Raw genomic sequence first — 14,182 nt, 5'->3', positions numbered from 1 at the left:
CATCTATAGATTCAACACAATCCCTGTCAAAATTCCAATGGCACTTTTCATAGGAATAGTAAAAAAAATAAAAAAATCCTAAAATTTGTATGGAACCACAAAATATTACAATGAGCTAATGCAGCCCTGAAAAAGAACAAAGCCAGAGGCATCAAACTTCCTGATTTCAAACAATGCTACAAAGCTATAGTAATTAAAAGTGTGTTACTAGCCTAAAAATAGACACACAGACCAATGGAACAGAATAGAGAATCCAGAAATAAACCCCCACATATACAGTCAACTAATATTTGACACAGGAGCCAAGAACAGTCAGTGAGGAAAGAATAGTCCCTTCAATAAATGATGGTAGGAAAACTGGATAACCACATGCAGAAAAATTAAATTGGACCCCTATCATACCACCCACAAAAGTTAATCTGGAATGGACTAAAGACTTAAACAGAAGGCATGATACTACAAAACTCCTAGAAGAAAACATAGGAAAAAAGGCTCCTTACCATTGGCAATGATTTTTTGGATATGACACAAAAAGCACAAGTTACAAAAGCGAAACTAAGTCAGACCACGTTAAACTACAAAGCTTCTGCACAGCAAACGAAATAATCAACAAAATGAATAGGCAACCAACAGAATGGGTGAAAATATCTGTAAACCATATAGTACACAAGGGGTTAATACCCTCAATATATAAAGAACTCATACAACTCAATAACAACGACAAAAACAATCCAATTAAATCCCATTAAAAATGGGCAGAGGAATTAAATAGACATTTTTCCAAAGAAGATATCCAAATGGCCAATAGGTACGTGGAAAGGTGCTGAGTATCACTAATTATCAGGGAAATGCAAATCAAAACCACACTGAGATCTCACTTCACACCTGTCAGAATGTCTATCATCAAGAAGACAGAAGATAACAAGTGTCCGCAAGGATGTGGAGAAAATGTACCCTCGTGCACTGTTGGGGGGAATGTAAATTGGTGCGGCCACTATGGGAAACATGGAGGTTTCTCAAAAAATTAAAAATAGAACTACCACATGATCCAGCGATCCCTTCTGGGTATGCATCCAAAGGTATATCTATACATAATGTTGCAATGAACATGCAGATGTTTTTTCCATACCCTCTCAGGTTCACTGCAGTGTTATTCACAAGAGCCAAGCTATTGAAACTTATATCCGTCAACAGATGAACTGATAAAGAAGACGTGTGTGTATATATACAATGGAATATATTCAGCCACGAGAAAGAAGGAAATCCTGTTAATTGTGAAAACATAAACGTCTTGAGGGTATTGTGCTAAGTAAAATAAATCAGAGAAAGACAAATACCGTATGACCTCACTTATATGTGGCATCTAAAAAAGCTGAACTCAGAGGAGAATGGTGGTTCCCAGGGGCTGGAGGTGGGGGCACTGATGCAAACTTGCAACTAGTAGATAAGCTGGAGAGCTGGTGCACAGCATGGTGATTACAGTCAATAATACTGTATTACACACTTCACAGTTGCTAAGAGACTAGATCTTAATTGTTCTCACGACAAAAAAGAAATGATAATTATGTGACTGTGAGAGGAGTTAGCTAACACTACAGTGGTAATCATATTGCAACATTAAAAAAGTACCAAATCAACACCACTGTACTTACACAATATTATATGTCGATTAAAATCTCGATAAAAAATGTGTGGTTTCAGCAGCTCTCCTTTCCTCTTTCTGCTTACTTTGGTACCACTGTAGTTATCACTAGGGTCACAGCAAGTCACTGTACCTTCAGTCTAAGTCATTTCCCAAATTGTTTCTATTCTGGATTCTTTTCTGTAATCAATTCATTCTACAAGATACCATCAATTCAGCACCGCTTTCTTTATCCACCGGACTCAAAATGAGCTGGTTGGATTGGTCAGAATCAAATTAAGTTTCTAACTCTTTTAATCTATCAAGAGTGGCGATGACTCTGTAACAGAACAAATGAGATCAATCCTAGAGAGAAAGTTGAAGTGATTTAGAAACCTTTTGACCTTGTGGGGGAAAAAATGGGTCATGCCTTTTGAGTGCTAAAAAAAATCGAGTCACACCTACTCTTTCTGTATTTTGACTGTGTTCAGCATTATGAATTAATTCATTCCATAAACATCAGGTGGCTACAAATGCCAAGCCTGGAGCTGGGGGTACAAAGATGAATTAGACAAGGTCATGTATTTTAGGATGCTTCTAGTCTACTGAGGGCAACCTAGATGTGAATAAGCAGAAATCAAGTGTTAGAGGTGCTGGCCTAGCAATCTGTGTGCAGCACAACGAGGCTGGAAAGGGAGAGTAGTCCACTGTCACCGGGTAGGACAGGGACAGGGATGAGAGCTGAAGCAAAGCTTCTGGGATGTGATGACTGGACACTGATGTTTCTCAAGTCTTGCTGTTGGCCTTCAGAGAAGTTCTTTTATAATATTTTGAAACCCATGCCTAAAGTTATTCTTCAACGAGGAATATTCTTTACGCTGTAACATCCATACAGTATCCATCTAAATAATACAGATGTGATACGGACAATATTATTATAAATAACAGAAATTATTTGGGATGATTGCTATGTCCAAGGTGCTCCATTATGCGTTTTTAAATCCTCATAATAGTCCCTGGCACTATTATTATCCTAGTTTACACATGAAGACTGATGCTTGGAAAGATGAAGAATGTTCTAAAGGATATTATTAAGTGGCTGAACTAAGATTAGAATCTGAGCTTTCTGGCACCAGGGTTCAAGGTCTAAAACTAAGCAAGGCCTGTGGTAAGGAAAGCCTTTCCGAGTATTCTGTACTCAAGGCCCAGGCTCTGTGATTCTGGAGGGACACACCAGCAACCCCCCACAGGCATCATGACCTCAGTTTGACACCTGCAGGTGTGGATGTCTGTACGTGGTGATATGTAAGGCTGATTACCATAATCAGGAAAAAGTAAAGATAAAACACTGGAATGCTTAACAAAAAAATATGGGGAATCTGAACATAAAAGGTAAGCTTGATAATTTTTACAACACGTGTCTTTGTTTGGGATGCAATCACAAAATATCGCAGACTGAGGGGCTTATAAGCAGCAGAAATTTACTATCATGGTCCTGGAGGCTGACAGTCCAGGATCAGAGAGCCAGCACGGCTGAACAGGGGCCCTCTTCCTAGTTTATAGCTGGTGCCTTGTTTGCTGTGTCCTCACATGGAGAGAGGGGTTAGGGAACTCTGTGCGGTTTTTTTTTTTACAAGAGCAATAATCCCATTTATCAGGGCTCCACCCTCATGACCTAATCACCTCTCAAAGTCCCCACCTCCTACCATCACTTTTGGGAGTCAGTATTCAAATACACGACTTTGGGGGAGGACACAAACATTCAGACCATAGCAATATGGACCAGTCTTTTTGTTTCAAAACAAGATAAGCCCTAGTATCTATCTATCCAGCACATGGTCCAAAAGGACTTAAAACCAAGTAACAAAGAGCCTCATTTTCCTCGTGTAAATATTTATGAAGTTTTAATTTGCTTTTGCACTGGAAATTATTGATCTTTTTCCCTATTCAATTATAAAACCTTATCGTATGCAAAGAACCTTCTTAGAAAGAAAGTTAATGAAGAGTAAGTTTGTTATTTTGTTGGTTTTCATTTCCCAATGTGGCGCTGTACTTGGAGAGAGGGCCATGGTGATTGCAATTATACTAAATACACTTACATTATTGAGCAATCAGCCAAAACATTCTGGATGAGGAAAACATACAACTACTGTTGCAATGAAGAAAGTTTAGATGTTACTTTTAGGCTGATAATTTAAACAGTGAATACTAGTTCATGAACAAAACTATACCAGCTTATTAACATAAGACCTGAAAAAGTATCTAATGAATATAAAAGCAGATGGTGCTACCCTGGGATTCTGGTCTGGTTTCAGTAATTCCTCAAAATAATCCCAAGAGTTATAGAGTTATATTGAGTTACATTACATGACACCTATGCCTACTGCTTCATAAGTAAGAATGGTATTTGTGTTTATATATCCATCCATCTGTCTATCAGTCCACACATCCATCCATCCATCCATCCATCCATCCATCCATCCATCTATCCATTCATCCACTTACACATTCAAAAAATTCTAAATAAGTGCCTTCTAAGTATCAGGCACCATGGTGGGGAGTAAAAGACAAATGTGACATGTGAATCAAAGAAGAAACAGAAGGAGAACCAGGAAAGAGATGTGTTGTGGGATTTCATCTCCATTGCTTATTTGGTTGAAATTGCAGCTTTGTGTTTGCCTTAACTGGTATTACATCAATGCACCTGGAAATCAGCCAGAAGCTTTTGACAGTCAAAAGATAGACCTGAGTGGCAGTCCTTCTGGTTTCATGAATTATACAGGAACCTCGCCTGACTTGGAAGGAGCTGAGAATCTGCTGTGTACAGAATGACTTTTCTCTGGGAGCAGCAGCAAAGCATAATCCTTCCGAAGGCACTGAAAGTACTTAATTAGAGAAATAAATCAAGACTGCAATTCAACCTCACACGGTGCTGGCAATGCAATTCATCCCATGAAGGTGATGGCGGCTGGCAGGCATGTTAGGAAATGGTGACCACGTTAAGACACACTAATCTGCCTGGTGGCTGGTGAGTTTCCTTTGACGTGGCTTGTCAGGAATAGCTCTATTTCAAAGCCACAAAAATGTAAAGGGAAAGTGGATGGGACAATCAGAAATCTGATATCTAGGTTCAGATTTATATGATAGCAGAGAGTGCTTATCTGCAGGGTCTAGAACATAGTAGACATCTAATTGAAAAGTCAGAGGCTGAACACACATTTCATACATTCTGATACAGAAGGAAGATCTTTAACAAGGGACCTAGATTTGTCCAGCAAAACAAAAAGAATATTCACTACAAATTATTCTCCTGCATGTATTCACTTACTTAATGAAGACTGGTTGAATTCTTGATCTTTCAAAGTATCATTTGTGTGGGGTGAGGATACAAAAGAGGAAGGGTAAAAATAACAGAATTTGTCTTTGGGAAGTCTGAAATTTCTATGGAGTTGTAAGATTAACATCACATACAAGAGCTAGAGCAAGGCTAGGAAGAGCCCAAACTTATGCAAGTGGCTGCGGGGATTCTAAGTAAATATTCGCCACGTGAGACAGAAATAAACACCCTCAGAGACCCATAGGGGTGGACTTAATGGGTCCATAAAGCAGTCTTGCTCAATGGCATCTCCTCTGTCTGTGTTAGTTACTCACCAGTCTGCTCTCTCTGAGCATCACAAATTTACGTAATCTCGGGGAGATTGAATCCACCACCCAATACTTCCGACCCTCATGACACAGGAGTGTGGTGTCTGCTAAGACACCATCAGTGTGCAATCAGGGCTTTGCATTTTATTTACAGCTTTACTGAGTCATAACTGACAAACAACACTGTAAGATATTTAAAAAGAACAACATGGAGGCGGCTCTCGTGGAGGCAGCTAGCGCGAGGCTGTGGAGCGCTGAGCCGCGCGTCGTGCCCTGCGCTGCCCAGACTAGCGAACAATACAGTCAAGATGGCTAAAGGTGATCCCAAGAAACCAAAGGGCAAGATGTCTGCTTATGCCTTCTTTGTGCAGACATGCAGAGAGGAACATAAGAAGAAAAACCCTGAGGTTCCTGTCAATTTTGCAGAGTTTTCCAAGAAGTGCTCTGAGAGGTGGAAGACGATGTCTGGGAAAGAGAAGTCTAAATTTGATGAAATGGCAAAGGCAGATAAAGTGCGCTATGATCGGGAAATGAAGGATTATGGACCAGCTAAGGGAGGCAAGAAGAAGAAGGACCCTAATGCCCCCAAGAGGCCACCGTCTGGATTTTTCCTGTTCTGTTCCGAATTCCGCCCCAAGATCAAATCTACAAACCCCGGCATCTCTATTGGAGATGTGGCAAAGAAGCTGGGTGAGATGTGGAATAACTTAAGTGACAGCGAGAAGCAGCCATACATCAACAAGGCAGCAAAGCTGAAGGAGAAGTATGAGAAGGATGTCGCAGATTATAAGTCTAAAGGGAAGTTTGATGGTGCCAAGGGTCCTGCTAAAGTTGCCCGGAAAAAGGTGGAAGAGGAAGATGAAGACGACGAGGAGGACGAGGAGGAGGAGGAGGAGGAGGAGGAGGATGAATAAAAAAAACTGTTGACCTGTCTCCTTGTGGATACCTTAGAGTAGGGAGCGCCGTGCTTGACACACCTCTCGGCCGAGACGTGTCTGTTGCCCTCGTTAGGTTTAATTGCCCGAATGGATCATGACCATATCGTAGTCTCTCAGAGTGCTCTAGCGATTGTCAGTGCTTTACATGAAGTGGCCATGGGTGTCTGGAGCACCCGGAAACTGTATCAAAGTTGTACATATTTCCAAACATTTTTAAAAAGGAAAAGGCTCTCGTGTTCTCCTCACTCTGTGCACTTTGCTGTTGGTGTGACAAGGCATTTAAAGATGTTTCTGGCTTTTTTTTTTTTTTTAATTTTTGTAAGGTGGTGTGTTAACCCTATGGTCATTGGCTAGGAATCCCGAGTTCTCAGCTGTACATAATCTATAGTTTGTAAAAAGAACAAAGCAACCGAGACACACTCTTGATGCTCCTTGCTTGGCGTGGAGGCTGTGGGGGCGATGCCTTCCAGAGGGGCCGTAGCTCAGGGCGTGCACTGTGGGGCTGGACCTGTGGCCACTGCAGTGGGCATCCGTTTAGCTTCAGGTTGTCTTGTTTTGTATATAGAGACATCGCATCCCGCTGCCATTCTTAGCTGTGGAAAAGGGGGGGTCGGCTGGCATGAGAAGTGTTTTGGATCCTTTTTAGTTGAAGTGCGGTAGTTTTAAAACTGTTTGTTTTCTAAACAAACCGTAGAACTCTTCATTGTCAGCAAAGCCAAGAGCCACTGCATCGATGAAAGTTCAAGAACCTTCTGTACTAAACACGATCTGCAACGTTCTGTTATTTTTTTTTGTATGTTTAGAATGCTGAAATGTTTTTGAAGTTAAATAAACAGTATTACATTTTTAAAAAAAAAAAAAAAAAAAAAGAACATGATGATTTGACATACGTATACATTGTGAAACAATTACCCCAATGAGTTAATATATCCATCTCCTCATATATTTTTTCTTTTTTTGGTGAACACTCTAATGTTCTACTCTTTCAGCAAATTTCAATAAGGTTTTATTAACCAGAGTCACCAAGGTATACATTCAATCCTCAAACCTTATTCATTTTAGCACTGAAAGATTAAACCCTATTACCTGTCCCTCCCTACTTCCCCCGCCCTCCAGCCCCTGGCAATCACTTTTCTACTCTCTGTTTCTATGCGTTCAACCTTGTGCTTGTTTATTTTGTTTGTTTTCAGGTTCCACACATAAGTGATTCCATGCAGATTCTGTCTCTCTCTGTCTGGCTTATTTCACTTAGAATAATTCCCTCGCAGGTTCATCCGTGTTATCACAAATGACAGCAATTCCTTCTTTTTTTAAGGCTGAATAATTGTACACACATACACACACACACGCACAGAGCACATTTTCTTGATCCATCCATTCATTGATGGACACATACGTTGTTTCCATATCTTGGCTGTTGTGAGTAATGCAGCAAGGAACATGGGAGGGTAGATATCCCTTCCATACCCTGTTCTCATTTCCTTTGGATACATACCCAGCAGTGGGATTTCTGGATCATATGGTAGTTCTATTTTTAATTTCTTGAGAAACCTCTATACTGTTTTCCACAGTGGTTGCACCAGTTTACATTTCCACCAATGCTGCACGAGGGTTCCTTTGTCTCCACATTCTCACTAGCTATCTCTTGTCTCTTGATAATAGCCACCCTGACAGGCATGAAGTGACATCTCATTGTGGCTTTGATCTGGCTTTACATTTTACAACACTGCACCCTAGTCCTGGGATGACGACTCCAAATAGGAAAGCTTGGCTTCTTTCCTTGGCATTTACACACTCTCCTAACACAGTCAAATAGGTGAAAAAGGCATTTGGGGGCAAACACTAAAGCACGGGCTTTCCGAGGACATCTCTGGCAAGTATGTGATATTGGATTTACACGCTTGTTCCATAGTTTTACTTTTAAGACGTCTACTTTTATTAATTTACTGAAACATTTCTGGGATGTCTCCTCTATCCCCCCACCCCGCCATCATTCTAAGTACTGAGGGCACGACAAAGACAAAGAATTGGACGTGGTTTCATCTTTCACCGAAGCACCTTGAAGGCAGAAACAGCTGTTCTCCCAGAGCCCACACAACAGGTAGCCAATGAAAGTTCAATGAGTGGCTAGATGGATGGAAAAATGAATAACTGATAGGATGTGTTGAAATCCAAACAGAGATGTTATGGCAATTTACGTGTAACTGTAGAATAATCTATTACTGAAGCCTATGACTAGCACTCAAAACCTTGGCATCACAAAATGTTTCCAAAATGCACATTAAAAAATGATTGTATAATACGGTGAATTATCTAATATTCTTTCCCTACATTATTACTATCCTTATATTCTGCTTCCTTTGTCCAAAAAAGAGCATGAAATCTCTATTTAACATCATAATTCATGAGCCAAGGCATCTGGATTTAGTGCTACTAAATCTGTACCAGGACCAGAACTTTGTCTCACCAGAAAGGACTTATTTCAAGCCCTTTCCAAGATCCACTCTATCCCCCTTCTCCCCGTCACCTTCTCCATCCAGAGAACATCTGAACTGAACTATCAGATAAAAGTGAAACTGCTCAGTTATATTTTAGTATCACTAAACTGTGTGTTGTCACAGCAGCAACTTTGAGATCATTCTAACAAATGAATCTACACAGGTTTTATGATTTTTTTTCTAAGTAATGAAGCGGTTTTCTATAGAAAGCCCATGACTCTTGAGTGTTACATAAAAATGGTCTCAAATTTTCAATATGCCACAAAGCTTATTAATCCCACTCTGATTTCACGCTTAAACGTCCATGATTACATTAGCCTCCCAAATATGATTTATTTAGACTTAAGTACTCCAATTTTTATGAAGACATGGCAAATGCTGTATCGTATTTCACAAATTACAAATGACATTTTCTAGACTAGAATGAAGGGATTCAGCACCGGACTTCAGTTTTATAGTGTGTGATTTTGTCAAAAGCGTAGTATTTGAGCACCTTCAAATCTCAGAGACCTTTCCGTTGGCCACCATCACTGTCGTCTTTCAAACATGTGAGCCCTGTCTGTTGACAGCTATGCTGGGGCAGCACAGGGCAGCAGAAAGTACAAAAGAACCATCTGGGTAGGTCAGAGTTCAAGTCCTTACCAGCTTACCCGCCCTTCCCTCTGCCGCGGTACAACAGGGACAACAAGACAGTATCATCCTGCCATCCCTCCACGCGAGGATCAGAAACTAAATGTCAGTGAGCAACACCATCCCACAGAGCAGGAGCTGGCCACGGAGCGGAGCCTCCTGAAAGAATTAGAGAAAAAGCCAACGTTGCAGCCTAACGACTCATCTAATGAAGCGTGAGCTGGATTCTCAAATTCCCTCTCTCTGGGCCTCCCATCTTACTCAGGACTGCCTTCCACAACAGTTTGGATTTTACAATGCAAAACTGAGTTGAGCTCACGTCCGTGGGTGATGACGTGTGACTGCTGTGGCGTTGTTGGCTCATCTGTTCTCTAAGTCACAAAATATTCTTTTCTCTGATGTGTATGAGGAAAGAAAGGTGTTGCGACCGCATTGCATTTTTCAAACCTATTCTCATTTCTTCACAGTAGTGCAAAATGGAAAGGTTCGGAGCTTACTCGTGGGCTTTCATGATTGGAATTTCTGTTTGCTAGTCAGGGCTGTGCCCTGCCGTCGAAGTGAAGTGCCTTTGATAGTTTTAGGGAATCAGACTAGAGATCCTTTTCCGAACACAACGCTCCCACTTGGCAAGAGTCAAGGGTTGTTGGAATATCTAGGTTCTATTCACATCTGGTTTTTAGAACAGAGGGAAAGTAATTTTCAGAAACTATATCACGGGGCCAACTGTGATCTATTATATGTTTAAGGTGAGCACCGCAAAGGGAAAACACCGTGAGAGCTTTCCTGAAAGACAGGAGGGACAAACAGGAGCACACTGAGCGGGCAGCATGTCAGATGGCAGAAGGACCAGACGTGCCATCCCGAGGAGGGAGGAAATGGAGGAGACAGACAGGGTGTGAGTGACAAAGAGCAGATGGGGTGGGAACTACACCAGCCCAGGCAATTCATCTCCAGCGATAATTTTATCAGCATTGTTACTGTCTTGTGAAACAGGCCATCTCAGATGAGAGCACGTTCCCTAGCTCTGGGATGAATGAACCCTTGGAGGAAATGTTTCTAAAGATATTCCAAGATCAGCCAGAGGAGCGAATTAGGTGACTGTCAATGAATGTCCCTCGTAATCCTGAAGTTCATGATGTTTTGTGTGAATATCCTGTCCAGCTTTGCACTGTAATTGCGAGTCACTGCCCTCTATCTGGAATGCCGACCGCTCAGGCCCCAGCAGAGTGAAGGCGCTAAGGGAGGGGCTGCCTCTGCCCTGCGTTCCCATGGATTCCGGCGAGAATGATAGTCTGTCAGCTGACGCCAGCCAGGTCCGCGGCAGGAAACTCATCCCTACAATTCTTTCTGGCGTCTATCTTCCAACTGTGTACGTGCACAGCTCCCAGGCCTGTATGCAGTAATTCTATTAAACGTACTTGGCCACCATTACCTTTGCGAGAATCATTTAGCCAACAGTGAAGAAACAAGCACCTGTTACTGGAGAACATGGTGCTTTGCCAACGGCAACGTTCAGGCAACATGTCTGGCTGGGCAGTTATCTCAACGGAGAAGAGTTTACTCCCCTTGGAACCATCCCTCTAGCTCTTTAAACAAGGAAGCACTGTCTGAGTCTTGTTACATGGACTGACACCTTGATGGGACGGACAGCACACAAACCCTTCCGTCCAGGCAGGATTTTCCTTCCATCTCATAAACAGCTCTGAGATACAGGAACCAGCATCTTTGTTTTCTAGTTGGGGGAACGGCGCCTCAGTGAGCAAATGTGCTTCCCCAAGGCCACACGGTCTCCAGGGATGGGCAGCTCAGTCCCCGCCTTTGGATTCCAAACTGTGTGGTCTCCCTGTAGTACCGCCACCACCTTTCCTGGTCATGGTGGCTTCTCTCTGTCCTATTTTTAAGCTAATGATGTTAGTGCTATAATAATTAATTACTCTATTCATTGTACTGTTTAGATGCTGCTTACTTTCAAGAATCTTTTGCATTGTGGGAATTACTACATAGGTAAACTTTAATATTTTGTTTTAAAGTACAGATACCATAAAGGACAGGCGTCCCCTGGGAAATGACCCTCTTTGGTGAGATCGTCTCCACGTCATTTTTATTGTCCTCATTCCTTCTCTTTTTAAAGCTCTTCCCAACTGTGAAGGAAATGAAATAAAAAAAAAAAATGTAATGTTCCAAATGAAATATCAAGTGCCTTTTTGCTGCTGGAGGTATTTCTGTAAATGATTTCGACCTTCCTTCTAGCTCCTCCTGAAAGCCAAGGAAACCAAAATGCTGGCACACAGGCACCTGGGGGTGCTGGGCAGGCAGTGGTGCCCCTATCTGTACACAGAAGCCTCGGGTCTGGGGTCACCGTTAGGCAAGAGCCTGTGTTGGGTGCCCTGGCTGGAAACTCCACCCCGAGGCAACACTGTTCATGCCACTGAGGGTGGTGGTGAAACATCAGAGCCCTTGGCCACTTCAAAGTGACTTCAAAGAGACCACCTACAGGAGGAACGGGTGCCAGGCGGGAATAAGCCAGACAGCCCACACCAAGCCAGTGTCCTGGGATTTAAGTTCTTGCTGGAGCTAAAGCTGAAGGCACTTCTAAGACCCCTGGTCCAGAGCTTACGTGCACACAGCATCACGCTCTGCCAGCGGGTGCCAGCTGACACCACCCCGAGCCTGTCATCCGGCTGCCGACTGGCAGCCCAGTGAGCGGGACCTGCACCTGAAGAGAAGCATCACCTGATTCAGCTCTGAGATGCTCAGCTCTCACCAGACACCTGGGGAAGAGGTTTAGGGTCCTGAAGAGGTGATTTAAGGCTCTGAGACAGATGTCATTTGCAAAGGCATATTATGAAGGGGGCGAGATGCAGCGAAAGCCACACTGGAACTCCTGTGACCTGTTCTCAGTCTCTGCCACCCTCTTCTTCCTCCCAACTTGAGTCTCCACATCACTCACTACTTACTCAGTTTCTTTCCCCTGGCAAATCTAGCTCATGAGGGAAAAAATATGTTGAAAGGACCAAAAGTTCTAAGTTTACAACCCAAATCAAAGCCCCCTCCTGTGGATCTTTATTAGATGCTGTATGTACCACTGAGCACGTCCTAGTTTTTCTTGGCCACATCACAGGATCGAGTGTGGGCTCACAGAGCTGCCTCAACAAAACGCAGATCCAAATCCTTCTCGTCCAAACTCACTGAGTGGAGCATCTGAGGATCCGTCTGTCTGACAGTCTGTCATGAGGGGTTACTTCAAGCCTATCATGTGTCAGGCATTCTGCTCAGAAGGAAAAGCACACAAGCCTTGCCTGCACGTGACCTGCCAGTCAGTGCTCCAGACCACTCTTATTTCCTAAGTTCTATTTCAGGGACCTTAGTCAGTCATAGGCATCCTCTGTATATGGAAGCATTTCTCTTATATTTGAGCCCATGACATCTCTTTATACACCTTTTAACCCCTCATTCCACCTTTGGGATCCTTTTTTTCAACAACACTTTTAAAAATTAATTAATTAATTAATTAATTAATCAGCTGAGTTGGGTCTTCGTTGCTGCACACAGGCTTTTTCTAGTTGCAGCCAGTAGGGGATACTCTTCGCTGTGGTACTTGGGCTTCTCATTGTGGTGGCTTCTCTTGTTGCGTGGATGGGCTCTAGGCATGCGTGGGCTTCGGTAGTTGCAGCGCATGGGCTTAGTAGTTGTGGCTCGAGGGCTCTAGAGCACAGGCTCAGTAGTTGTGGTGCACAGGCTTAGATGGTCGGCGGCATGTGGGATCTTCCTGGACCAGGGCTCGAACCCGTGTCCCCTACATTGGCAGGCAGATTCTTAACCACTGCACCACCAGGGAAGCCCCCCAAAACATTTTAATCTTCCTGTCTATTACCATCCATATCCAGCCAGCCAGCCATCCACCATCCATCTATTTATCACCCATGCACTCATCTATCAATTCCAACCACTTACCCACGCATGCATTTGTCATCCATCCATCCATCCATCACCCACCCATCCACTCATGACCACGTTCTGTGTGCCAGGTGTAGTGTGAGCCCTGGTTGCACAAAGGTCCCTGTTTTTGAGAAGCCTGCAACCTAGAGCAGGGAGACACACATGCAAGTGTGGTGAGGGCTTTAGGAGCACTGAGGAGAGAGCCCTAGGCTTACTCATGGAATTAGGGAAGACTCCACAGACCTAATGACACGGGGGGGGGGGGGGGAGGGCGTGATGAAGAAGGGCTCCCCAGCAACGAAGGGTGAGTAGGAGGTTTAGACAGCAGAACAGCACATGGAAAGGAAAAGCAGCAGAAAGACCAGATGGGGCCAAAGTGGGAAGGATCACGAAGGCCAGAGTCAGCCTCCACCTTACAATCTTCCTTTTCCTTTCTCTGATCCTAATTTTATCATCACAACAACAGCGGCTGTAACCATGTCTGCTCTACCCTGATAGACCACCGACTATTATGACTGTTTTCCAAGTTCCAACTATGAGCCAGGCATGTGCTAAACACGCATCACCTATTTATTCCTCTCAATAACCTATGGGGTTGATACTATAATTATTCCCACTTTATAGGTGACAAAGTGAGGACAGATTGGGCTCCCTGTCCCAGGCCACACGGTCAGTACTTGGTGGCACTGAAATCACACACTTGCTGCAAAGCCCGCTGGTTAGGCTGTCACACCTGCAGCACCTCCCTGAAGATGGAACCATGGTGTTTCCCCGACCACCCAGCTTCTGTGGCAGCTCCTCTCACTCTGTATTTCAGACACACAGTCCCACTTAGTTCTTAGCATCCTGTAGGTCTTCCTCTCCCTTCCTCAAATGGTCGCTAAAAACACAGCATCTCTAATGGGGCTGCG

At 43.3% G+C, this 14,182-nt stretch overlaps 2 protein-coding genes across 2 annotated transcripts in view; one reads left to right on the top strand and one right to left on the bottom strand.

Annotated features, from left to right (window-relative positions):
• ADAM12 (ADAM metallopeptidase domain 12) overlaps window positions 1-14,182 on the bottom strand; it is a 352,080-nt gene that overhangs the window by 153,096 nt on the left and 184,802 nt on the right. The gene's annotated exons all lie outside the window — the stretch shown is intronic.
• On the top strand, window positions 5,500-7,049 carry LOC130853204 (high mobility group protein B3). Its single transcript, XM_057734682.1, has one exon. The coding sequence runs from the start codon at window positions 5,575-5,577 to the stop codon at window positions 6,178-6,180; it is 606 nt and encodes a 201-aa protein (XP_057590665.1). The 5' UTR covers window positions 5,500-5,574; the 3' UTR covers window positions 6,181-7,049.

This window comes from Hippopotamus amphibius, chromosome 5 (genome assembly GCF_030028045.1).
Source record: "Hippopotamus amphibius kiboko isolate mHipAmp2 chromosome 5, mHipAmp2.hap2, whole genome shotgun sequence".
Lineage (NCBI taxonomy): Eukaryota > Metazoa > Chordata > Mammalia > Artiodactyla > Hippopotamidae > Hippopotamus > Hippopotamus amphibius.
The sequence above is the reverse complement of the archived record's forward strand: the minus strand, read 5'-3'. Positions and strand labels throughout refer to the sequence as shown.

Bases quoted from the DNA above. Each gene is read 5' to 3' on its own strand.
- LOC130853204 (XM_057734682.1), top strand. From the start codon at position 5,575: ATGGCTAAAGGTGATCCCAAGAAACCAAAGGGCAAGATGTCTGCTTAT.